General features: G+C 41.6%; 1 protein-coding gene and 1 long non-coding RNA gene across 3 annotated transcripts in view; one reads left to right on the plus strand and one right to left on the minus strand.

The window, feature by feature from the left end:
* Positions 1-3,056: 3,056 nt before the first annotated feature.
* Positions 3,057-5,439, minus strand: CITED2 (Cbp/p300 interacting transactivator with Glu/Asp rich carboxy-terminal domain 2). The gene is made up of 2 exons (XM_049902352.1): positions 5,190-5,439; positions 3,057-4,755 (listed from the first exon to the last, which is right to left on the minus strand). Exon 2 carries the CDS (start codon positions 4,745-4,747, stop codon positions 3,932-3,934), a length of 816 nt encoding a protein of 271 aa, XP_049758309.1. The 5' UTR covers positions 4,748-4,755; positions 5,190-5,439; the 3' UTR covers positions 3,057-3,931.
* A 503-nt stretch (positions 5,440-5,942) lies between these two features.
* Positions 5,943-26,847, plus strand: part of LOC126086174 (uncharacterized) — a 168,328-nt gene continuing 147,423 nt past the window's right edge. For both annotated transcript variants that reach the window (XR_007519421.1, XR_007519422.1), the window contains exon 1: positions 5,943-6,172. This is a non-coding gene — a long non-coding RNA (uncharacterized LOC126086174). The remainder of the gene's footprint in view (positions 6,173-26,847) is intronic.

A 26,847-nucleotide genomic window follows, 5' to 3' on the forward strand; every position in this document is an offset into this window, starting at 1 on the left:
TGCATTCCTGGATTTTTCCCTTCCCCTTCCCAACTCCATGCATGCCATCAAATGTATGACTATGTACTCTTATTCCAAATTAACAATCCTGTTGTTGGGATGCGGAGTTCTCACTGTTTCAACACGGATGACATGGGTCCAAACCCCTGCTTATTATGCTTTTAACAATAAAATTCCTGAGACAATGCACATTTTAAAACAGAAGGCAAATCTCAATTATGCATACCTAATTTGTTTTAATCGTCTTGGTAAGGTACTCTTATTTGCAGAAAATAAGAATCTTCTTTGATAAAAAATGTGTTGATCAAATATATACTGTTTGCTTCAGTAAAGAAAGGGAAGTCTTCAGAAATGGCGAAAAGCAAACAAACAAGTAGGCAATAAAAGAGAAAACCTCTGGAGGAAACAGCTTTCCTTTGACCTTCTAAATAAATTCCACAAGGGGGCGAAAACACCTAATGGTCTGGGACTCCAAAGTTTATATTTCAGAGCTGGCCACCCATAATAGGTTAGTGGATTAATATTTTGCTCTAAAGGACCTGGCCTTTAATGTTGACATCAATTTATAGCTATCCCAGGCGTTTACAGTAGTAAAAGTCACGGAGACCATAAACTTCACAATAGATGTCAGCCTTCTGGTACTAGTGCTCTAGCCTAGCACCCCATAAACAGCGGTGATTAGGTAACTGTTCTTCAAAGACCCATCCATAGCTGTAACGTCTTTATCAGCTCCAGCAAAGATACTGCCACCAGGGTTTTATCAGCCACAAGGCAGAGGTACAATTTTTATTCATGTGTACTTCTTTCTCTGATATGTATCTATGATGTGGTGGTGTTGCTTATCATTGATCTGTTCTTGAAAATCAAGCGTACAGTGTCTATTTGTGGGCAACGCTTAAAGAACACAAGCTCTCTTGTATCATATTAGAACTTTTTGAAAAACAGCCAAGGTACAGAGGTCAAATTTCCCCATATGCTGCAAGCAACTTAGTAGGAAGCAAGACCACAAAAGGTTTTGCAAATGTCTGCCAGTAGCCGGGTGATCTGGGTCACTGTACAGGTTTCATTAATCAGGTTGTTCAAACAAGGAGTTATTTTCCTCTGCTTAAGAGCCCTGCAGGTATTGCACAGAATCTACTCAATTGTTGATCAAGAAGGCGCTTTAATGAAATAAAGATCATTCAAGAGAACTGGCGGGTGGAGGGGTGTGTTTGCATTTTTATTGCAGAGAAATTGTGCGTTTAACCCAGCTCCTCTGTTTGAGTCCTCTGTGTTGGCAGGGACCAGCTCAGGAGCTAATAATAGTTCCTTGGGCTCTGCATCGCCACATACGTGTTCCGGCGTTGGAACAGCAGGAGGAATTTAGTGACAGAGCAGGTGTTGTGGCTTATTCCCGGGCAGAATAAATGGTGAAGGGTGGTGGCAAGACAATTCTTTTGCTTCTTTCTTTATGCAAAAAAAAAAAAAAAAAAACAATGCCTCCGATAGCTTGCTTTTTTTCCTGGCACAAGTGAAAAAGAACCAGAATTGCTGTATTAATATGTATGCAAACATATTTTTTTTCACTTGAGCCTCTGGAGAAAAAGAAAAACTTACTGTGGAAATGCCTACCCAGGAAGATTTACTGCTGATGGCAGATTTAGTACTGACATGTCTTAGCTGAAGAAAACTTCAGCTTGAACTATTAATGTGGGAAATCTGCATCAGCTTTGAAAAAGGAGTTTTGAATGATTCGGTGTAGTCACAAAAAAAAAGTTGTTTATTTAGAACGTACTTTTTTATTAAAAAAATGTCAATTATACAGGCATAAAAAACTCAGTGGAGTGGCCTTCTTAATTTTGCATGGCCTGCCTTGGAGATGAAGTTATAGAATGGGGATGGGGTGTATTAGATTTAAATCAGCCTTTATGCCAGACTCACTGTAATGTAACACCTCCATAACCCTCCCCTCCTGGATTTTATTATTATTGTTATTATGAAATATGAGACTCAAGATCAGAATCTAAGAGTCTAAAGGCAATGCTGTTTTAAACTATTATTTGAAAGATTTCTCTTAATCTCTATTTCTTTACTCCTCCCAGGAGGTTAAGTACAAAAGTCCGTATTTTTTCTTGAATGTAGGTGTATTGCTCCTTTAAACATAAGGTAAGTCATGAAAACATGACAAAGAAAGCAAAATAAAATTCCTTCTCCTTCCAACTGGGATAATTTGAGATTTTAACAATATCACTGTTTCCTTTGCTTGATTATATAAGGTGAAGCTTGATACCCACTTAACTGTGGTTATCATCTTGATAACTCATCTAGGTGAAATTAAAATGATCTTATCCTTCTGTGCTCTGTACCCAACACATGTAACAGAAAAAGCTCAGAATTCTGGAAAACAGGGCACGTTTGAGAGGGAACCTCTTGTGAAGATTGTAATTTGACCTTTGAATCAACCTTGTTGAGTAAATTCTGAATATTATAGAACAAAATAGAAAACCTCAAGGTGGAATTCTGCCCCCTCTTCTCAGAACTATAAACCAGTCAGAAGCAATTTCAGAGATTAAGCTAAAAAACGTGTGCCTGTCCTTAGCACCTTTGCTGAGAAAGAACATTCGTCACCAGAGATAAAGGTAGACTTATATTTAATGCCACCCTCATCATTCATCCAGTGTGTTATTCCCATCTACCTACCTCCATGTAAGTAATTTCTAGAAATACTTGCTCCTCCCCCACCTCCCCTCTGCTTACCCTCCTACGTGAAAAGATAATTTATAATAGTTACTATTACAAACCTTTATAACTTGAATATGATAGCAATTAAGGGGAAAAAAATGTTCTTTGACAACTTTGCAGCTTTTGATTAAACCACACCAAGAGGCATGTTACAATGATAACAATGAAGCATTATGCCAATTATGTTAAATCCTGCTCTTCGCTTAAGCTCATCATGACCTGTTTTAGTGTCCTGTAATTTATCCTTTGGAATGCTTACTCTCGGTCAATAGTGTTCAACTTAAAGAGGGGGGAAAAGCCACCGAAAGAAACCACCACCCCCAAATGACTTCTAGAAAACAAGTATTTCTTAACTTTTTATTGACATTGGCAAATTAAAATAGAATAAATTAACAAGTATTTTTTCAAAAAAATGTTTTGTACAAAAATACTGTCAAAATTTCCTAAAAAGCTTTCAACACAGTAGTATCTTTTCATGTACTGAATATAACTATTAGCACAGTGTCAAAAATGTTGAAGACAGAAACAAAATAAAAATCTGTGAAATGTTTGCCACTGACGACATTCCACACCCTATTATTGTCTGTACATATGGGGGATGGGGATAGCAAACTTTAAAATGAACAGTATGACTTTTCCTGATCCAGAACGGTTTGGCCCACATCTGTTTAATCTTCCAGTTTAACATATTTGAAAAATCAGTCTCAAATGCATAGTTAAAAAAATGAAGCGAGATGGCAGAGTTTGTGCAGTAATATCTGCCCTTCAAAGTTCATGCAACCAACTAATGCAATTTTTCCTTTCACTCGTAAATCTGAATGCAGTTCAGTCATGTGAAACCATCTACAAAATCCACAAGATTAAGCAGTTTGCCAAGATTAATATCTAACAGTTGAGCACTGGAGAAAGTGAGGAAATAAGGAGTAAAAAACAAACAACAAAAAAGACCAAGTTAGCTAGATATTTCAACTACATAGGGGAGGTGAATGTCAAGGCTACAAAAACGAAACAAAAACTGGGGAAGGGGGAGGGGAAGTGGCAGCAATTTTTTTTTTTTAAACCAATTTGTACAAGTTTATAGTTTACTTTGTTTCCAAGTTCTCAAACCTTTCAAGATCTGAAAAGTGAGATACTGTGTCTAAGGGAATGTTTTTTAATTCACACCGAAGAAGTTGGGGGTTTGATTTCTTTCGCCAGGCTTTCGATCGAGTCAACAGCTTACTCTGCTGGGCTGCTGTTTGCAAACGAAGTCCGTCATAAAATCAAACTCGTTTTGCCCCAGCCAGAGTTCGGGCAGCTCCTTGATGCGGTCCAAACCCATTTCTATCACTAAGGACATGAGCACTTCCTCGTCGATGAAATCAGTGTCTATGACATTGGGCGGCAGCATTGCAGCAGGGACGTGGGCCACGGAGGCGGGCATGTTGCTGCTGCCGTTGCCGCCGCCGCCGCCGCTAGTGCTGCTGCCGGCGCCGCCCGAGGTGCCGCCGGAGCCGCCAGGGGTGCTGCCGCCGCCTGAGCCGCCGGGGGTGCTGCTGCCGCCGCTGTGCTTGGGGTTGCAATCTCGGAAGTGCTGGTTTGTCCCGTTCATCTGGTGGCCTGCAGCAGGGTGCAAATCCGGCATGTAGTGGTTGTGGGGGTAGGGGTGGTGGTTGAAATACTGGTTGTTGAGCTTCTGCAGCTGCATGCTGGCCGGCAGGGAGCCTCCCTGGCTGGCCACCGGGGGGCCCATGAACTGGGAGTTATTAAACCTGGCCGCTGGGGCCAGCGCGCTCGAGGGGTGCCCTCCATTCACAGTCCCCGGCCCCATGGCATGCCTGATGCCGCTAGTGGCATTCAGGTTCCCCGCGCCGTAGTGTATGTGCTCGCCCATGAGGGCGTTGAAGGCGTGTTGGGGCTGCTGCTGCTGGTGGTGGTGGGGGCTCGGGAACTGCCCCATGCCCATGCGGTGGGCAGGGTGGTGGTGCAGCCCGTTGGTGCCGTCGGGGAAGCGCCCGTGGTTCATGGCCATCATATGGTCTGCCATTTCCAGTCCTGGAAGTGAAAAGAGCAGACGGTAAGCCCCGCGCCACACGTGTCGCCCACCACCGAGCACCCCACTTTTCTCTCCTCTGCTCCCTAGGCTCCCCGCGCGCACGTCCCTGGGAACCCAGCAGCCTGTGCACCAGGGCTCCTCACCACCGTGGACCTGCCACCCACCCACAGAGCCGGGCGCTGCACACAGAGCCCCTTCCCCTGCGATTGGGCGGGGGGACCCGGCCCACACCCCCTCTGCTCCCCGAAGTGGCCTAATAAAGGAAGTGCCCCGTCGCCTGCCGCGAACTTCAGGCATTAAACCACCCTCTCCATCCTGTTGTTGCACATCCTGTTGTTATTCCCCAGCTCCGCCTCACGCTCTTCCTCCGGGCAAACCCTGCCCTCGGAGGACGCGCTGGCAGGAGAGCCGCCGGCTCGCCCGCCGCGCTCACCTTCCGTCTTTGCGATTTCTGCTCCGAAGACCGAGGGCGGGATCGTCGGGTCCAGCGCCGGCTCAGCCGCGCATAGAGGGGACCTTCCGGGCGTGCGGGGCGCTCGCGGGCGCGAGGTGGGCGCCGAGGTCTAGCAGCGGCCGCTGGGGCAGGAGCGCAGCCGTTCCCTTTTATTTCCCCTCCGCAGCCCTCACAGCTCGGCGAGGCCGCCCGGCATCTGCCAACAATGAGCTGTGTTTCTTACGGCTCTGGCCACAGTTAATATAAGCATTTCAGGAAGGGCGGAGCGAGAGCCTCCCGCCCGGGCTGCACCAACACGCGGATTCCGGAACCTCGGCAAGCTGGACTGGGTTCTGGCGCCGCGTTCCCGCGGCCGGCGGCACGTGCGCAGAGGCTGCGGCCGCCCCGCCCCCTCTTCTTCCCTCCCGGCACAGAAATCTGGGGCTGGTCCCGCCACTCCCGGCGAGGGGGACAATCTCACCGCGCTCCCGGCCCGAAGCCAGCGTCTGCCCTGAGAGGAGCAAGGCAAACTCGCACCCCACTCTGGCCGATCCCCGTCCACAGCTCGCCCACCCGGCTCACCCAGCAGTCTGGCTTGCTCTACAGGAAAAGGGGGTTCGCTTGGCGCCCCCGCCCTCTAGAGTGCCCTTCGGCCCCCCAGCTTTGCAGAAGCTTTCCCAGGCTGCAAACATGGGCTGCGCTTCCCCGAGTGGGTCTTTAAAACCCGGGACACATCCTGCGCCCTCCCCCCGAGCGCGCTGTCCTGGGCCGTGCCTTTGTGTGTGCAGAGGGGCAGCCTGTAAACACCGCGTCAAGCCGCTGCGTGCAGATGCATTTTTTTTTCCACTCCTTTCAAGGACAGGAGCTGGGGGCGGGGAGCAGCAGCGGCTGCAGGTGGACGGAGCGCGCTCGCGGGCCCGGCCTCCCCGCTCCCGCGCCCGTCGATCCGGTCCGCGCTTTGGGGCCCGCTCGCCGCTCCCGGGGTACGTGTGCTTCTGCTAAGTTTGCGTTTGCTGCTCTTGGTAGCTTTGGCATCCGAGCTTAGGCGTCTCTGCTCTGTAAACAAACTCAGCGATCCTCGTCCCCAGATCCACCTTTTTGCACATACGGTTTCTTGCTGCTGCTGTTGCCCTTGATCCGGGAGGCGGGGGTGTGTGCAAACTTGCACAGCCTCCCTCGGGGTTCTGCTTGACGGTTTGGGGTTGATTTAGAAACGAACGGGTTTGTAATTAAGAAATTCGAGGGCTGAGTAAGGCTGCCGTTGCTGGAAAAGGAAAACAAATACAAATAGATAACATGGTAATCGCTTTGTAAATAAAGTCGTTCTGGAGGTGGGCACGTAGCTGCACGTCCCGTATGGCACCGTGTGCACACACAAGGCTGGAACTTGCTTTTCAGTGAAATTGTTCGCTGGGGCAATACGCAGTAATAACCTTGCTTCCCAGAACGCGGCACAACTAGCTTGGTCGCCCATTTGGCTCATTGACTTGCAAATAAAACCCCTCACACTGGTCTAGGGTACTACCCAGCCGGAGCTCGCTTGCTTTCTCGCTCGGGGAAGCCGAGTTGTTTGCCCAACATCATGATGAGACTGCTTCGAGCTATTATATCGCTCTTTATGTGGTAATACTGAGTTTAGCGCTCCGAATAAGGACTTCTGTTCCGAGTTATTTCTTCACCATAACTCGATAGCCATTGAAGACTTCCTGCTGCGAAGACCTAGGGCTTTTTTTTCCCCCCTCCTTCTTGCTCGCAAGACTTTTTTTTTTCTTTCTTTCTTTTTTAAGGCCTTAGTTCTAGGACTGGAAATTTTTATACATTTCCCCTTTCAGGAATTTGCGAGAGACCCAACCCTGGTGTATTTTCATTTATTACCCCTCTGTCTTCCTCCTCTAGTTAAAAAAAAAAAAATCCTCTAGTTAGGCATATATATATATATATTTAAACGTTGTTAAATTTATATTTCCCCCTCGTTCCTTTTCCAGGCTGTCCAGCATTTACAATGGTGTATGTAATACTTTTTAGAATCTCATAAATATTTACTTTTTGCAAACTCTCTCACAGAACACATTGCACTGTTATTTGCAGCAATTCCCTGTTCTGTTCACACACAGCCCTTACCTGTAGGTAATGTGTTTGCAACTACAGAATCAGAGGCTTGGAAGGTGAAGGGCCCACTTCCTATCAAAAAATAGACTCCAAAATATTGGTCAACCCCAAATTAAAAAACATTGCCCCAAAAGATTGTTTACTTCCCTTACTGCAGTGTCTTGCGACACAAGGAACAGTTCTCGATGTCTAATCTAAATTCCTCTTGCAACCATCAAGGAAAGGTGCAGCTCGATCCAGCTCCAGTGCTTTCACATACTATTGGGAAATCCCTCAAAAAGGTCACCTTTCCATTCCCCACCCCTTAAGGGAGGAGGAGAGGGAGGGAAGCTTCTGAAACTAGCTGGTTGGAAAATAAAACCATTTGGTGCCCAGGTGTCCAGCTGATTCTGACTCCTGGTGACCCCATTAAGTCAGAGTAGAACTGTGCTCCATAGGGTTTGCAGTGGTTGACTTTTCAGAAGTAGATTGTCAGACCTTTTTTTTTTTTTTAAAATATTTTATTGTGTTTTTGGTAAAAGTTTACACAGGAAATTTGGTTCTTATTTAACTATTTCTATACAAAAAAAAAATTTTTTTTTTTATACATATTGTTCTGTGACATTGGTTACGTTCTTCACAATAGACCAGCATTCTTGTTATTTCAATTTTGGTGGTTCTGTTTCCATTCCTCTAGCTTCACTACACCCACCCCCCCCAGCCTTCTCATCTTTGGTCTACTGTAACTGTTAACCATTTGGATTCATCTAGGCGGTTATTTTGAGGAGCATGGTGTATAAATGTTATTTATTTTATAGGGAAATTTGTCATTTGGCTGAAAGGCAACCTCTGGGAGTGGTTTGAGTTACAAGTTTATAGACTCTCCTTGCTCGGTAGTCTTGGTATTTCATTTAGTCTCTATTGGTCCAGTAAGTCTGGTAGTCCTTTCTTTCTAGGTGCCTCTCGGAAGACTTGAATCTCCAACTTTTCATTAGCAACTGTAACACTCAGGGACTTTGATTGGAAAATAGCATTCTTAATTTATTTATTCATCCATCCAGTGAATGTTTCCTAAGTGCCAGGTGCTTTACTAGTGCCTGGGGGTTCAACCAGGACAGGAACTTATCATAAAAAGGAGGAGATGGACAAACAGGCCTTGGATACAATGTGATTCATGCCACAACAGCATTCAGCACAAGGGCTTTGGGGAGCACAGAGGAGAAGCACCTAAGGCAGGCCTGGGAACATCTGGGAAGGCTTCCCAGGAGAGGTGGTAGGTAACTAAGTGAAGCTTGAGGACTATTAGAAGTCAGGTCACACCAGGAAGGGAAAGAAACTCCTGGCCAAGTAATGAATGTAGAGATGACAGAAACAAGTCCTGAGAGGTGAACCAGGGTTGAATTGTGAGAGTTTTATGTCCACAAGCAGAGAAATTCGGATTGTATCTTGAAGACAAAGGGAGGCAGGTGAAGGCTTGTGAACCTGCAAGATAAGATCAGATTTTGGTTTTAGGGAGATCAGGGCAGTACTTTGGAGAATGGATTGAAATAAAGACTGGAAGCATTGAGTCCAATTAGGGGGCAGTTACGGTGATCCAGGGTAACTTTAATCATGCATTTACCCTGTGAACTAGGGCAAAGGAGTAGCATATCTGTGCCCTCCACAGGGCTGAGTGGCGGAGAAGCTTAACAACACAAAACCCTGCCATTAAGGAAGGAAAAGGCTTCCTGGAACACACTTCTCAATATCCTGCTGGCCCATACCATCATTTTTCTGCTCAAATACCACCTTAGCAAGGTCTTCCTAAACATTCTACCTGAATAGCAGTACCACTATTTTTCCCTTACCGTGCTTTATTTTTCTTCTTATTGCTTATCTCCACCCCTGATGTGTTGTCTACTGATTGTCTAATGAACTTCTCCACTAGAATGGCAGCTGCAGGAGAGCAGGAGCTGTGCCTGTTTAGTTCATTCAGTGTCTAAAACAAGTCCTAGTAGTGTGTATTAGTCTTTGGCTGAATAGATAGATGAGTGAATGAATGAAATACAGCCTAGATATGAAGGAAACCCAAAGGAAGGGCATAGCTTGGGTGTTCAGGGAAGATTTTCTGAAGAAGGTGACTCTCAAGGTTGGGAGTAGAAAAATCCAGTGGAAAAGGAGAACAGCGGCTGACCACCATCTGCATGGTGGCTTGTCATTCACCTGTGCAAAACTGTGATCTGTTTGGAAAGACGACTTACCGGGGAATCACTGACTGCTGAGTTATGGAGGAAGGTCCCCACTGGTGTGAACTTTTGATTGAAACAGAGCTTTTACAGGTAAGTCTAGGGGCTCAGCTAAAACCTGAGCCCAAGAAAGGCAGACTGAAGGGCTCAGCTTAAAAAAATACATTGAAAGAGCTCATATTTGTACGGTGGTGGTGGTGGGAGGGGGGATAATACCTAACGATGTGTTTGTACTTTGGGAGCCCTAGTGGTGTAGTGGTTAAGAGCTCGGCTGCTAACCAAAATTTGGAAGTTCAAATCCATCAGCCCCTCCTGGGAAACCCTATGGGCCAGTTCTACTCTGTCTTATAGGGTCACTATGAGTAGAAATCAACTCAACAGCAGCGGGTTTATGGTGTTGGTGTTTGTATTTCACCTAAGTTATCTCACTTAATTCTCTACCTCACCCTAACAAGTAGGGATTACTCTTCATCACTTTAGAAAGGAGTAATTTGAGGCTCAGAGAGTTAAAATTACTACAGCAACAACAACAACTTGGCTAGTGAAAATGGTGCCAGAAAGAGACAGTCAGAGACAGACTCTGGTTGGCTCCTTCTCCTCCTTCTCTCTTCCCAAGGCCTTGACTCTAGGTCTTAACTGGTGAGAAAAACATTACTGTCGTGTTTTTTTTTTTAACATTCACTTGGCCACCTAATGAGGTGGGGTTATGTGAGCATTAGGTTTGATATCAGTCCCTGTCTCTGCCTTTCCTCTTCTCCCTCCTTTTCACCCTTATTTGTCTGTAATAGAAAATTCTATTATTTTCCAGGTGTGTAGTATAATTTAGGAGTATAATGTGGGATGGGAACTGTTGGTGGACCCATGGCTTTTGGTTCTGGAGCTCTGGATGGAATTTAGCTTCAGGGTCAGGACACACAGTTAGTAAAGAGATCAGAGCCCTATATGCAACCTCACATTATCTGTAAGTTGAATAAATAATGTCTTACATGTCTGTGTATATGGAAAAATGATATGTGCATATCTTTTTAAGCATGTGGATTTTGTTCTAGTTAATAAAGTACAAATTTACTATCATGTTTTCTGTCTTTATGTATTTTCTCATTTGATAAATATATAACCATTATGTGGGGGTCAGTGAAATGCTTTTATTAAAAAGGGGCCTTTCAACTTCATGAAGTTGATATTTGTTGCCTCATCTGAGAAATTGGTTAAAATAAATATTCTAGAACATTATCTCTTGACCTCCTGATTCAGCGGGTTGGGAGCAGGGCCTGAGGATCTATATATTTTTAAAAGCTTCCCAGTTGGTTATGATGTTAATCAGGTTGGTAAACTACCTGGTCCACAGGTAGGTGACAACTGAGTTTAAGTCTCACAGGAATCATGGGTACAACACAAACCTAGTTCATGCTTCTTCAGTCCTGTTCCCCTGAATTGCCACCCCCATCCCCCCACCAATGAATGAAATTTTGCCCATCTTTGAAAGCCTGGCTCAGCTGACATTTCTTCTTTCAAGCCTTCCTTGATTCCCCAGATAAAAAGAACATTATAGCTCCCTCAGTGTTCCAGAGCGTTTTGTTCAGACCTTCCTTTATGACTTATTCTGGCTGAGTTACAGACATTTGCACTGTCCTATGTAGCTTCCTCTGTGATGGTAGAAGATTGTTTGGTGCACCCCACGGGACTGCAAACTGTCGTGCACATAGTAAGGAGGAGCTTTGTAAATACTTGTTGCTTAAGAGAGTCACCTTATGAGTAGTTTTTATTTTTTTAGGAATTTTAACTTTAACAATGAACTAGAGAACATTCATTCACACTGGTTTTGAAGTTGGTTGAGGTACAGGCAGTCCCCAGGTTACAAAAGAGATCCATTCCTAAGTCTGTCTTTAAGTCGAATTTGTAAGTAAGTTGGAACAGGTACATAGAGATCTTATTTAGCATTTGTTAGTCAGATGTTTGTCTTAGTATATAGTAAATATTTTATCTTTCTATGCATGTAAAACACTTAAACACTTCGAAACCGCGCAGTGTTTTCATGAGTGTCACAGAGTAGTGCCGGTGTTCGTTATTACAAACCATTGCATGAATTTAACTCAAATTTTTAATATAATACACTTTATGACAGTCTGTTCTTAAGTATGAGTTGTCCCTTGATAACCTGGGGACTGCCTGTATTTAAGAAAGCAGAAGAAAAATTCAGTGACCTTAACTAATTGGAGCCCTGGGTGTGCAGTGGTTAAGAGCTAAGCTGCTAACGAAAAGGTCGGCAGTTCAAATGCACTGGGTGCTCCTTGGAAATCCCATGGGGCTGTTCTTCTTTGTCCTATAGGTCACTAAGAGTCGGAATCGACTCTATGGCAATGAGTTTGGTTTTTTGTTTTTTAACAAAAATAGGTTTATATTCAGTAGGAAAAACTACAAAGGCCCCAGCCAGACAATAACAATATTGGATGGGAAATTATTGACTAGATATAACAAGTTCAAAGAAAAAAAAATGCAAGTCATCCTGAGTTATTGGCTGAACTGGAGGCAGAGTGGAATGCTGTCGCTGAGAAGGAAACAACGTGGAGTGTGTTAGGAGAGAGAATATCACATGATGGAGCTGGAAGTAATCCTTTTGCTACACTTGGCTCTTCTTAGGGATCATGGTTGGTTAGTAACTTCACATTTTAATAAAGAGTTACAGAAACTAAAGAAGGTTCATTTAAAGAAAAGGAAATATATTTTAAAAAGGGATAGGAAATGGGACTTACGATGGTTATTTATTCTGGAGAAGAAAAGGCTGACAGATGACTTAATACATATGTTCTGGTATACACATAGGGAAACTAATATGGTGGATCCTTTCCAGATGTTTTTCTTTTCCACTGAGACAAAGAAAAAAGGAAAGTGTTTTTAAAAGGAAAGCTTTCGATCCGTGATTTTCAAATTGTGTTCTGCAGACCTTGAGTGTTCTTAGCTCCACCTTTACTCGCTTTCCATATTAAGGGTTTCTTGTTTGATTTTGTTTTAAAACATTGTACTGATGTGAAACAGTTATGAAAACTTTCAATAATACATAAAATCATAGAATTCTAGTTCTGGGTGGGACTTTAAAAATAATCTTATCCAAACTTCCTCATTTTCTAGATGAGAAATCTGAGGTCCTGAGAGGTTAAGTGACTTGCTTATAAAGAACTTCCTAAACATCAGGATTTTAAAACACCAGAACAGATTATCAGAGAGGCCAAAGTCTTTATGAGGACTTCAATGAAAGAGGATAGAGATGTGTTGAATGCCTTGGGTCAGCATCCCCCAACCAGCTGTGGGCTGGTTGTAAAGGGCAGTTACAGAATCTGTATCATATTTCTATTTTTTAAAAAAGTAGGAAATAAAATCATTTAAAGTATTTTCTCAGTTCAAAATGGAAGTTTGAGAGCCTGAGTGTAAGCTGAATGAACTCACAGAGCAGGTTGTAGACATCAGATGAACAGGCACCTAAGTAACTCTCTAAACTAAATAACCCACCAGAGGACTGGTTTTTACTCTTTTACAACTTAAAGTTGTCTTTAATTCTTATTCACTTATGGATTTTTTTTCTTTTTTTTTAAGATAGAAGACTAATAACTAGTTACCACTGAGTTGACCCTGACCTGTGGTGATCCTGACTCATGGGGACCCTACGAGTGTCAGAGTAGAGTTGTGCTCCATGGGTTTTCGATGGCTGATTTTTTGGAAGTAGATCAGCAGGCCTTTCTTCCAAGGTGTTTCTGGGTGAAATCCAATCTCCAACCTTTTGGTTAGCAGCTGAGCATATTAACCGTTTGCACCACCCAGGGATTCCAGAAGACTAATCCTCAAAAACCAAACCCATTGGTGTCAAGTTGATTCCGACTCGTAGTGACCCTGTAGGACAGAGTAGAATTGCTCCATAGGGTTTCCAAGGAGTGGCTGGTGGGTTTGAATTGCTGAACTTTTGGTTACCAGCTGGGCACTTAACCCCACTTAACGCCACCAGGGCTCTAGAAGACTAATAGCCCTGAATAAAATATAGACGTGAGAAATGTAATTGTGATAATTCTTTTACAAATGACTCATGGTGATGCTCACCCCACCTGGAGGTTGCATTGATATGATGAAAATTCTTCTATGGCACAAATCTATAACTGTAGGACTCAAAACTCCATGCTAAAAAGAGAGACCACAGTGATATCTACAAATCGGTTTGGTCTTCAATTATTAGAACTGAAGACTCAGCAGCCACAAATAATAGTTTGGAAGAATATTTGCAAATAATAGCCTGAAACTATTCCTCTTGTCTCATGATTCAGAAATAAAGTGCAAAAATTATTTTTAAGTATAAAACAGAAGAATTAAATACATCAGGAAATGAAAGTATTTTTATCATTTTGATATCACAGTATGTAGTTAAATTTCAGTCTATATCTAAAAGTGCACTTAGTCCAAAATTTAAAAAGAATATATTGTCAGTTAAGAATTTGTCAGCAAATCATGCTTTCCTTACATAATTAATCTGAAAGAAATCATTCAGTTGAAGTGTACTACATTAAAAAAGTTTGTTTTTATATATATATTTTTTATATAATAAGTATTGTTAATGATTGGGTTAAAAGAAAATCCAAAAACCAAACTACAATAATATATTTCTCAAAACTGTAATATTTTATGTGAACTCTCTTCTTTATTATGTGTCATACAAAAATTTAAAAATGACCTGACAATGCCAAGTGGTTCATGAGATAACATACGATAATGAAAGGGACTCACAGGACAAGAAATTTGAAAAATGCTGATTTAAGTCATATATGGACCCCTTTCAGAAAAAACTCTAAGGTCTCAAATGTTGAGTTAAGTTAACTTTATTCTACTGTACTTCCTTAAGTATGTAAAAGTAGAAAACAATGTGTAACACCTTTATGTTTACAGCTACTAGACCACTGTAATGCCAGAACACAATAAATAAAAACTAAAACTGCAGAACCAATACAATTGAAAGGAAAAACATTTACATAGGCAGATTTTGTTACCATTAGGCCATTAATTTGTGATTTAATGTCTCATAGTGCGAATCTAGCAACAAGAACCACAGAACATGTTTTTCTATCAATTTCAGCTTGCCAATGCTATAGTGTAGCGTGCAATGAAATTCTCTATTTGAATCACTGCGGAAACTCGTTTGGAGTAAACCATGACTTCACTTAGCCTTCACGTGGCATGAACATATCACTCCTATTTTAAAGCCACCTCTTCTTTCCTCTTTAGTGTTCAGCATTTCAGGTAATGCTCTTGGTGCCCCACAATTGTAATCATATATCCAAACATTGAAAGGTGGCCATTTGGATAATCCATAATACGCTTCTCTACTGGTTTGTTAAAAATTATCACCAAAACAAAAACATAAAATAATTATTGAAGAGAAAAAGAGAACCCCAAAGAATGCTTTAAGGACTGCAAAAAGTCCATGAACTCCAGTTGGATAAGCACTAATTTTAGTGGTATCCAGTCTTCATTATAGTAAATACTTCAGATCATATAATTATTTATCATAGTAAGTAATTTGGGATAATGGGGAGGCAGGGGAGGGAATGCAGTTTACAAAGACAGGAAGTCTGAATAATAGCCAATTTCTTTAAATGCAGATTTTTTTTTTCCTTATGAAATAAGACCCCAAAGTTGCCTGTGAGTTTTTTTGTTTTTTTAAACTCTTTGATTCATTAGTTCCTTCTTCCATTTATTCAAATGCCGGTTCTAGAGAAACGCTGAAACTAAACCAAACCCACTGCTGTTGATTCCGACTCATAGCGACCCCACAGGACAGAGTAGAACTGCTCCATAGGGTTTCCAAGGCTGTAATCGTTACGGAAGCAGACAGCCACATCCTTCTCCAGTGGAGCCGGAGCCGGCTGGTGGGTTTGAACCATCAACCTTTTGGTTAGCAGCAGAGCGCTTAACCACTGCGCCACCAGGGCTCCTAGAGAAATGCTTAGGTGACTTGTTTTTATAACTAGAAAAGGATGATTCGTATTAGTGTGTTAATCATTTGTATTTTAAATGGTTGTTTCTAAGGTGCTTGAAGGTGCTTCAGCTCTTTTAAGCATTAAAAAAAAATCTTGTTTACACCATTAATTTGTAGTGAGCTAGGGATTTCTAAACGAATCTGATACGGAGCTTCTGGAATCTGTACGTGAAGGCACCAGTGAAGCACACTGAGACTGCTGAGATAAGATTATCTTCTGTGAGTAAAATAAAGGAGCATAAACACGTACAAGATAAGATCAGCATCTTTAGTAGTAAAACCTCAGCTTCCTCGACCTTTGGGTAACTCGAGAGTTGGTAGGCACAAGAATTCCAAGCTCTAGAAAGGTATACATTCAATAGTAAGTTTAAGCTCCTCTTCATCCATCTCTTGTGGGTCTGATTAGTGTGAGAGATAGCTCAGCTCTGGATGGATGGACCAGCAGTGTTGAAGAGGAGCCCTTGGTCTGTGGTGGCACCACCAAATAAGTGGCATAGGCGCGGTAACTGATCTGTTGGTCTCCCTCCCTCCCTTCCTGTTATCTCTGTGCTGAAACTGCAACAAGCCTGCTGAAATAACTTGAAATTCTGAATTGGTGGAATCCTACTTACTAACATCTTATAATGCAGCAGAATCCTGCTTACTGGTATTGTACAATGCTTTGTCATTCTATGAACCATTACTGTGATCTTGCTCCAAGACTGTACGACTGAATAATAATGGTAGTGATTCAACCTATTTGATGTAGCTGTGCACCTAGAAGTGAAAGGGCCTCTTTCAAGCTAGAGCTTGAAAGTTTTCAGTTTTCTTGAAACGCATTGAATTATAAGTCTCCCAAATTCCCTTACTGTATATAAGGCCCTGTGTTTTCCTTCATAGTCCTTCTTACAATGTCTAGTTACGTATTTATTTAGGAGGCTCTTTGATTTTTTGATTAGTATCTGTCTTAGTTATCTAGTGCTTGCTGCTATAAGAGAAAAACCACAGGTGGGTGGCCTTAACAAACAGAAATGTATTTTCTGACAGTTTAGGAGGTTAGAAATCTGAATTCAGGGCACCAGCTCTAGTGGAAAGCTTTCTGTCTGTTGGCTCTGGGGAAAGATTCTTGTTCCTTGGTCATTTTCATGCGGTGTGGCACCTCTCCACCCCCATCTTGGCTTGCTCCTCTCTGCCTGATCAGCTTGATTTATATCTCAAAGGTGATAGGCTTAAGACACACCCTACACTGATATGGCCTCATTAACATAATAAAAAATCCCTATTCCCAAATGGGATTATATCCACAGGTATAGGGGTAAGGAATAACAACACATATTTTGGGGGGACACAATTCAGTCCATAATAATATCTGTCTCTCCCCTAGACTGTAACCCATGATGACAGGGGCTTGGCTTCTGTCGTGTCTCCTGTCACATCATCATATCCCCACTGCAAAAAGACAGTCCCTGAGTCAGAGAAAGTGATCAGGAAGCTAAAAATTTGAATTCCTTTAATTCTTACAGTTAAGCAGTTGAGATCTAATTTTAAATCTCCCCCTTTTTTTAATTGAAAATGTTTTCCAGTCTTCCAGTATGCCATGCTATGGACCCTCTAAAATTTTTCTCCTTGAGTTCTGTAAGGTTGTTATGAGTCAGAACTGACTCGATGGCAATGGGTTTTAAGTGCTAATCTATGCTGAATATTAGAAAGATCATTTATAAAATCAATTATTGTTCACATTTTTCATTTTTTCAGTCCTTATTTCCTTTAGCACTTTCTCGAGGCTTTAAATCCTCCTTGATCATTTAAGCTCTTGCATAGGCCGCTGTTCTCTGTATTTGTATTGGCTTTGTGGGTCCTTCATAATGCATCACTAAGAGGAAGAGAATTCTGAGAAAGAAGCTGTTCTCTACTTGGATGTAGACACGACACACACTTGGTTCTTTGTGCGTTTAAGAGGACAGTACAGAAGTGGGCCTAACAGTGGATGAACTCGCATGTGTTCCCTCTGATCCTGCTGTGTTCCATATTACCTGGTGACCTATTTGGAGTACAACAATGGTTTTTATGAAATAGTAATCTAGATATAAGTTCTAGAGCATGACACCAACAAGCAGGCCTCTTCATGGTCTTTGTTGCTTAACTGAGAGACCTCTTTGAAAAGGAGGTAGAAGAAGCCAGTGTAAACATAAAGAAACAGGTTCAGAGTTCATGAGGCTAGATGAACTTTGCTATCTGAGATCTTAGGTGATTTGATAAGAGGTGCAAGATCAGAACTCACATATTGTGGCTTCTTCAGCTTGCTCAACAAAGAATAATAGCTTTTTCTGCTTGTCATCTCCCTTGCCCTCACTGTCACTTCCATAAGCTCCTCCAGGCTGGGGACCATAACTTATTTTTCTTTGTGTCTCAACACTTAAAACAGTGTGAATTTAAAACATGGTCTCTATGACCATCCAAACCCTCTCCCTTTTCACTACACTTAGCTGATAAACCAGTAAAACCAGTTGCCATCCAGTTGACTCCTGTTCATGGTGACCTCATCTGTGTCAGAGTAGAACTATGCTCTGTAGGGTTTTCAGTGACTGATTTTTTCTAAGCAGATCACCAGGCATTTCTCGGTGGACTTGCCCCTCCAAACTTTCAGTTAGCAGCTGACTGCATTAACTCTTTGGGTCACCCAGGGACTAATTTCTGCTTCCCATTTAAGTCTGTATTTAAAAAGATAAAAATGGTTTCTGATTATAAACCATTTTTATCTCTTTAAATACAGACTTAAAATTAAACGGGAGGCAGAAACTAGGTTTTGAGATGTATTAGGAGCAGCTGGTGGGTTTGAACTGCCTACTTTTTGGTTAGCAGCCAAGCTTTAAATCACAGTGCTACCAGGGCTCCAATTATATCTATCTATAGATAGATAGATGGATGGGTGGATAGATAGATAGATATACATATATCTATCTATTCATATAGAGAGAAGTTCAAGCTGGATTCAGAAGAGGACGTGGAACGAGGGATATCACTGCTAATGTCAGATGGATCTTGGCTAAAAGCAGAGAATACCGGAAAGATGTTCATCTGTATTTTATTGACTGTGCAAAGGCATTCTACTGTGTAGATCATGACAAATTATGGATAACATTGTGAAGAATAGGAATTCCAGAACACTTAAGGGTGCTCATGAGGAACCTGTACATAGACCAGGAGGCAGCCATTCCAACAGAAAAAGGGGATAATATGTGCTTTAAAGTCAGGAAAGATGTGTGCCAGGGCTGTGTTCTTTCACCGTACTTATTCAATCTGTATGATGAGCAAATAACCTGAGAAGCTGGAGTTTATGAAGAAGAACGCAGCATCAGGAATGGAGGAAGACTCATTAACAACCTGCATATGCACATGACACATTGCTTGCTGAAAGTGAAGAGAACTTGAAGCACTTACTGATGAAGATCAAAGACCACAGCCTTCAGTATGGATTGCGCCTCAACATAGAGAAAACAAAAATCCTCACAAATGGACCAATAAGTAACATCATGACAAATGGAGAAAAGATTGAAGTTGTCAAGGATTTCATTTTACTTGAATCCACAATCAACACCCAGGGAAGCAGCAGTCAAGAAATCAAAAGACACATTCCACTGGGCAAATCTGCTGCAAAAGATGTCCTTAAAGTGTTATAAAACAAAGATGTTACTTTGAGAACTAAGGTGCACCTGACCCAAGCCGTGATATTTTCAGTCACCTCATATGCATGTGAAAGCTGGACAATGAGTAAAGAAGACCAAAGAATAATTGATGTCTTTGAATTATGGTGCTGGTGAAGAATACTGACTATACAATGGACTGCCAAAAGAACAAACAAATCTTTCTTGGAAGAAATACAACCAGAACTCTCCTTAGAAGCAAGAAAGGTGAAACTTTGTCTCACATACTTTGGACATGTTATCAGTAGGGCTTGGTCCCTGGAAGAGGACATAATGCTTCGTAAAGTAGAGGGTGAGGGATAAAGAGAAAGAGATCCCTCGATGAGATGGATTGACACTGTGGCTGCAACAATGGGCTCAAGCATAACAATGATTGCGAGGATGGTGCAGGACCAGGCTGGATTTCATTCTGTTGTACTTAGGGTTGCTATGAGTCAGAACCAAATCGATGGTACCTAAACAACAACAACAAACATATATATATATATATACATACTATGTTTTTACACATACGGTGAACATCTTCTGTGTTTGTTTGCCAGCCAAGCCCCCCCCACCCCGCCCAGGGATTTTCCTAGGGGCGTTATGCTAATATTCTTTTACACCAACATGTGGAAGAGGTTTGGCATGGTGGCGCTTTTGAAGGTGCCTCACAGGACAGGGTGTGATCAGCAGATAAATGCAGAAAGTGCAAGTTATTTGTCTAAAAATACTGTGTGTGTGTGTGTCTGTATGTGTATTCATTTGGTAAGCAACAAATGGGGTGCATTAGTTTTATAAAATTCTTTGAGTGTTTTTTTTGTTGAAGGGTACTGTCATAGTAAGTATTCTTAGATACTATACAAGTTCACCGAAGTTCAAGTGTGTGCCCTGATCTTTTATTATCGTCTATCTTTTTATCAACGTTAAAAAAAAAATTCTTTTTTATTTTTATCAACGTTAATGATTCTTTGTTGGATCCCTTCTTTACCATAAAGAATGTTCCACTGAATAACAATGGTACTGATTTAACCTGTTTGATGTAGCTGTGCTCCTAAAAGTGAAAGGGCCTAGAGTAGGAAGTTTTCAGTTTTCTCTAAGCTTATCAAATTACATATGTGATCCCACATCTTTGAAGAGTTTATCTAGCAGTTGGTTCACAAGGTGTGACTATAAAATAATGGAAGAGATTTCACAACCCATATTACAGACACACCTTGATTGCTGATAATAGCATTTTTGAAGTAGGCTCATAAGAATCATGGAATCAGAATATGTTATAGATGGGAGGGCCCATCACACTGAGTCAGAATTGGTTGGATGGCAACTTTTTTTTTTTTTTTAAGATGTGTTGTAGAAGGTGAAAATCAGGTCTATAACTAGGAGTCTGGAAGAACTGGAGGCAAATGTTACGCTTCTGACAAGAAACAGGCTTAGGTAAAGACTGCTCAGAGGACAAATTAAAAACAAAATGAAACAAAAAAATCAAACCCCGATTCCGACTCATAGTGACCCTATAGGACAGAATAGAACTGTCCCATAGGGTTCTCAAGGAGCAACTGGTAGATTTGAACTGTTGACCTTTTGGTTAACGGCTATAGCTCTTAACCAGAGGACAAATAGAATCTGAAAATGAAAGGTGCCTAATATGGGTTGTTATGACAAGTTAATCAAGCATTTCTCTTAATTGTGTCCTTTTTTTAGTGCCAGAGAGACCACTTGATACCGACCCCCCCCCCCCCCAGTTTAGTACAAGGTTCTTTTAATTTTCAGAACATAGAGGTAAGGCAAAGTATCACTGGAATTTTGGAGTGTAAATACACATAGGGCTCACTTTCTGAAAGTGAATGAAACTAGTAAGGACCCCACATGTTGAGTGAGATCAGCTATCTAGACAAATAACTCAAGAGATAGTCTGTATGTGGTATAGTGCTGGGGAGAATAGGGATCACCCATAGCTAATCAAGATGACCAGCCTCTAGGAGGCACTCATGACAGTAGAGGAATGAAACCACTTTTGAAAGCCACAAAACAACAATGAACGATTAGAATCTTAACTACGAAAGTTGAAGTCCAATGAGCTGTCCGAAGAGGTGTTACCAGAAGGCAGGTGGTCAGCTTGGAGTGGAGTCTAGATTAAGTGGAAGCTTGTTGATGGTAGTGGTCGTCACTGAGTGGTTTCTGGCTCATGGCATGTCCGTGTGTGTACAGTAGAATTGCTCCACAGTATTTTCAAGGTTGTGACCTTTCAGAAGCAGATTGCGAGACCTGTGTTCTGAGATGCCTCTGGGTGGGTTTGAACTGCCAATCTTCTGGCTAGTAGTCAAGTGCTTAACCATTGGCACCACCCAGGGACTCCAAGTGGAAGCTAAAGATCAAGAATTGGCTGAGTTTATCTGCCCTTTGGAACCCTGGTGTCGTAGTGCTTAAGAGGTGGGCTGCTAAGCAAAAGGTCAGCAGTTCAAATCTACCAGCTGCTCCTTGGAAACCCTATGGGGCAGTTCTACGGTGTCTTATACGGTCGCTATGAGTCGGAATCAACTCAATGGCAGTGGGTTTGGGTATTTTGTGTATGTGTGTGATATCTGCCCTGGCTAAGAAAGTCACAAGTTTTAGTCCCTTGAGAAGTGTCCTTTCCCGTGTGGATAGAACTGCTCAGCAGCATCACTATGGCCACCAACAAGTAACTCCCATGACCATTCTTCTCCCTGCTCTGACTCTGCGCCCACCAAGTGTATTTCTGAGAAATAATTCAGCTTCCGTGAATCCGGATAGGGTGATAAATGCAGAGGTAATCTACATAATGGGAACAAGTATTTTAGTCATTGAAAAAGCATGTCCCTTCCTCCCTAAAAACTGATAAATCTAGAGATTAGCAAATATTTTATCTTAACTTTCCTCAAGGGTATCAGACTAATAGAATATGCTTGTTCTTGTTGTTAGGTGGTATTGAGTCAGTTCTGACTCGTGGTGACCCCATGCACAATAGAAGGATACATTGCCTGGCCCCGTTTTATCCTCACAATCGTTGCTATGTTTGAGCCCATTGTTGCAGCCACTGTGTCAGTCTATCTCATTGAGGATTCTCCTCACTTTCACTGGTTCTCTACTTTACCAAACATGATGTCCTTCTCCAGGCTTTGGTCCCTCCTGATAACATGTCCAAAGAAAGTGAGACAAATTCTTGCTTGCAAGGAGTTTTCTGGCTGTATTTCTTCCAAGGACAGATTCGTTTGTTCTTTTGGCAGTCCATGGTATAGTCAATATTCTTCCCACCACCATAATTCAAATGTATTAATTTTTCTTTTGTCTTTCTTATTCACTGTCTCCCTTTGCATGCATATGAGTTTAAGCCCTTGACTGCTAACTGAAAGGTCAGTGGTTGAAACTCACCAACCACTCCTTGAGAGAAAGATGTGACAGAGTGCTTCCATAAAGATTATAGCCTTGGAAACTCTACGGGGGAAATTCAACTCTGTCCTGTGGGTCGCTGAGTTGGTATCAACTTGACAGCAATTGGGCTTTTCTTTTTCAAAATACGATTAACACTTAAAAAATTTGAGCTTCTGTAGTTGAAAGCTAAGAATTATATTCTGCAACATGGTCACCCTACAAACGTGTTGCCACCTGTTGTCAACTGAATTCTTTCTAGGGCACAGAGAGACAGCTCATTTACTAGGAAGACAACAGCTTTCACTTTTGATGCTACTAAGGTTAGTTTATCTTGAGCCTGGTAGATTTCATCAGAGATGTTTGCCACATCAACCGCCACACTAGTGGTGCCCCACTGGAATCTCCAAGACTCTGAGAAGTCAGCAAAGTTAGCAGGTTTTCTAGGTCCTTTTAATACTTCTGAAAGACTGTAGGCCATAAGGCTGCTTAGGCTTAATGTTAAGTATTGTAACATTTTTTTGTATCATAGATTTTGTGTACATCTCTATCTCTCCTTTTGATTTAAATTGGGTCAACCAATTTTGGTAACAGTGAGAATTCTCAAGTTGATCAGAAACTCTAATTGACAATTATAACTGGCATATTTATTTTATTTACTAAGAACAGCAAAGTCAATCATTAATTTGTTAGAGACTTCTTTTTTCAAAACACAGCATCTAAGGAATAATTTTAAGAAGTCTTGGTGATGGCTTCTGGCTGTCATTAGCTACCGCACCTGAACTCTGCTACTTAGCCCACACTAACTAATGACATAAAAAATAGAAAAATTGAGTGTCCTAAAGAGAGAGACTAAACTTGCTGAGTTGTATGTGCCATGTAGTTTGTCATTTGCTCCCAGAGACATTGTCTTATTTATTCTCAATATCAACTCTGCTAAAAAGGTATTGTTATCTGAGACCCAGAGAGGTTAAGTGATCTGACTGAAGTCACTCAGCTACCAAATGGTAGAGCTGGAGTTTCAAATAGATTCTGCCCAACTGCAAAGCTGAAAGGCTTTCTATTATTGTTTATTGCTCTTAAAGGGCAGTGGGGTGGGATTTGATTGCAGACCAAAGTTAAGTTTTGCAAAACAATGGCTGTGCTTCACTATTTCTCCAAATCAAGAAAAACTGCTCTAAAATTCTTTAGCCTATTCATTCTTTTTTTCTCCACTTTGAGGCAAAGGCATAATAATCAGGGTAATCCTGGATGAAGAGGAGGAAGATAATCATTCCTCTTCTTCCTCCTTCACCCTGTCTTCCAACTTTGAATGAAAAAAGAGCTTTACAAAAGTTCAAGTAAGACAGGATAACCTTCTGTAAGAAGAAATAGATAAATAGAAAATAGCAATAGATAAACATTAAAGAAGCAGGAGAGATAGATAATGGTATCAGTAAACGCCGGGGGAAGCAAAGTTTCTCAGAGCTTCCTGGTAGCTAAGGCAAAGGGAGAAACATGTTGATTTACAGGGCTTTCATTGTCAAATAAGGAAAGGACTAATAGTTTATCAGGAAAGGAAAACCTTTTTATTTTTGGTGTTAGTCTAGCTCAGAGAGTAATTTATCATGTGAGTTATCCTAAAAAGGATATTGAATGACATAAGTGAGAAAGTCCTAGAGAACAGTTTTATTAAAAAACAAAGATAATTTTTGTCCACTACAGATGTCCCTTTGACAGACAACTCTGGAAGAGGAGCAAATTGTAGTGTTCTGGTTGTTTAATCAGTTTGACATTATAAATTTTGATATGTTGATCAAAGAGAGTCTTCCCTTGAAGGTCTTCAATTGGCTCCTTCTATGATATCACTCACGCAATTTCCCCTATATATTTCTTAGTGTAGATCTCTTTATTCCTGCTTGCCACATTTTAGGTTGAAAGTTCCTGTAAAGAGGGGCCATGCCTGCTCCTTGTGCTTTGTAAAGTGTGTACATGTGCGCACACACACACACACATACATGCACAAGCACACACACATATGCACAGCTGTTGTTGTTAGGTGCCGTCCAGTTGGTTCCTACTCATAGCAACCCTATGCACAACAGAACGAAACACTGCCCAGTCCTGAGCCATTCTTAAAATCATTGTTATCTTGAGCTTCTTGTTGCAGCCACTGTGTCAATCCACCTCGTTGAGGGTCTTCCTCTTTTCCGCTGACCCTGTACTCTGCCAAGCATGATGTCCTTCTCCAGGGACTGATCCCTTCTGACAACATATCCAAAGTATGTAAGATGTAGTCTCGCCATACTTGCTTCCAAGGAGCATTCTGGCCGTACTTCTTCCAAGACAGATTTGTTCATTCTTTTTGCAGTCCATGGTATACTCAGTATTCTTCGCCAACACCACAATTCAGTCTTCCTTATTCATAGTCCAGCTTTCACGTGCATATGATGCAATTGAAAATACCATGGCTTGGGTCAGGCACACCTTAGTCTTCATGGTGACATCTTTGCTCTTCAACACTTTGAAGAGGTCCTTTGCAGCAGATTTGCCCAATGCAATACATCTTTTGATTTCTTGACTGCTGCTTCCATGGCTGTTGACTGTGGATCCAAGTAAAATGAAATCCTTGAAAACTTCGATCTTTTCTCCATTTATCATGATGTTGCTCATTGGTCAGGTTGTGAGGATTTTTGTTTTCTTTATGTTGAGGTGCAATCCATACTGAAGGTTGCGGTCTTTGATCTTCATTAGTAAGTGCTTCAAGTCCTCTTCACTTTCAGCAAGCAAGGTTGTATCATCTGCATAATGCAGGTTGTTAAGAGTCTTCCTCCAATCCTGATGCCCCGTTCTTCTTCATATAGTCCAGCTTCTCAGATTATTTGCTCAGCATACAGATTGAATAGGTATGGTGAAAGAATACAACCCTGGTGCACACCTTTCCTGATCTTAAACCAATCAGTATCCCCTTGGTCTGTCCGAACAGCTGCCTCTTGATCTATGTAAAGGTTCCTCATGAGCACAATTAAGTGTTCTGGAATCCCCACTCTTCGCAGTGTTATCCGTAGTTTGTTATGATCCACACAGTCGAATGCCTTTGCATAGTTAATAAAACACAGGTAAACATCCTTCTGGTATTCTCTGCTTTCAGCCAGGATCCATCTGACATCAGCGATGATATCCCTGGTTCCACATCCTCTTCTGAATCTGGCCTGAATTTCTGGCAGTTCCCTGTCAATATACTGCTGCAGCCATTTTTGAATGATCTTCAGCAAAATTTTGCTTGAGTGTGATATTAATGATATTGTTCTATAATTTCCACATTCAGTTGGATCACCTTTCTTGGGAATAGGCATAAATATGGATCTCTTCCAGTCAGTTGGCCAAGAAGCTGTCTTCCATATTTCTTGACATAGATGAGTGAGTACCTCCAGTGCTGCATCTGTTTGTTGAAACATCTTAATTGATATTCCATCGATTCCTGGAGCCTTGTTTTTTGCCAATGCCTTCAGAGCAGCTTGGACTTCTTCCTTCAGTACCATCGGTTCCTGATCTTATGCCACATGTTGAAATGGTTGAACATTGACTAATTCTTTACCACGAGGGCCAGAGATGAAGAAATAAAAGATTTTTATCATCTGCTGCAGTCTGAAATTGATCGAACATGCAATCAAGATAACACGCACAGCATATAGAGTATATGATGCATACAGGTTCTTTCCATGTGGACTGTATATTCATAATGTTCACACTTAAAAAAGAATCTATTACCAATATCTACTTGGGAAACAGCAATCATGCAAGACATTTAATTTTTATCCATTAAATCATCTCTTTTACATCTGACCTATGATCCAAGGATATGTTTGTTTCTTTTCCTAAGGAAGCTCCTATTTATACTTCCAGCCTGTACCACTTATGAGTGTGTCTCTTCCTCTCTGCTTTCTTTCTTGTTGCAGTGTGAGAACTTAAAATGTCCTACAGAGTGCTTACTTCGGGGCTTGAATAATCCATTTCCTTTTCCCCACATTTATTAGAATCAAAAGTCTATTAGTTATTTCCCCACATTTTCCCTATTCATAACAGTGCTTCAGTTGCGTTTTGATGCATGCTTTCTTTGAGGACAGCTTCTGTATTGTAGCTTTTGTGTACCTCTATAGAGGTGTGTAACAATTTTTAAATTTTCTTTCTTTGCGTGTAGAATTGACTTTACTGATGTTTGTGGGAAGACAAAGGGGAGATTATGGTCTAGCAACACAAATGCATTTACAGTCAGTTTCTAATAAACTTTGTATGAT

The sequence above is a fragment of the Elephas maximus genome, chromosome 1, assembly GCF_024166365.1.
Source record: "Elephas maximus indicus isolate mEleMax1 chromosome 1, mEleMax1 primary haplotype, whole genome shotgun sequence".
NCBI classification, from domain to species: domain Eukaryota; kingdom Metazoa; phylum Chordata; class Mammalia; order Proboscidea; family Elephantidae; genus Elephas; species Elephas maximus.

Bases quoted from the DNA above. Each gene is read 5' to 3' on its own strand.
- CITED2 (XM_049902352.1), bottom strand. From the start codon at position 4,747: ATGGCAGACCATATGATGGCCATGAACCACGGGCGCTTCCCCGACGGC.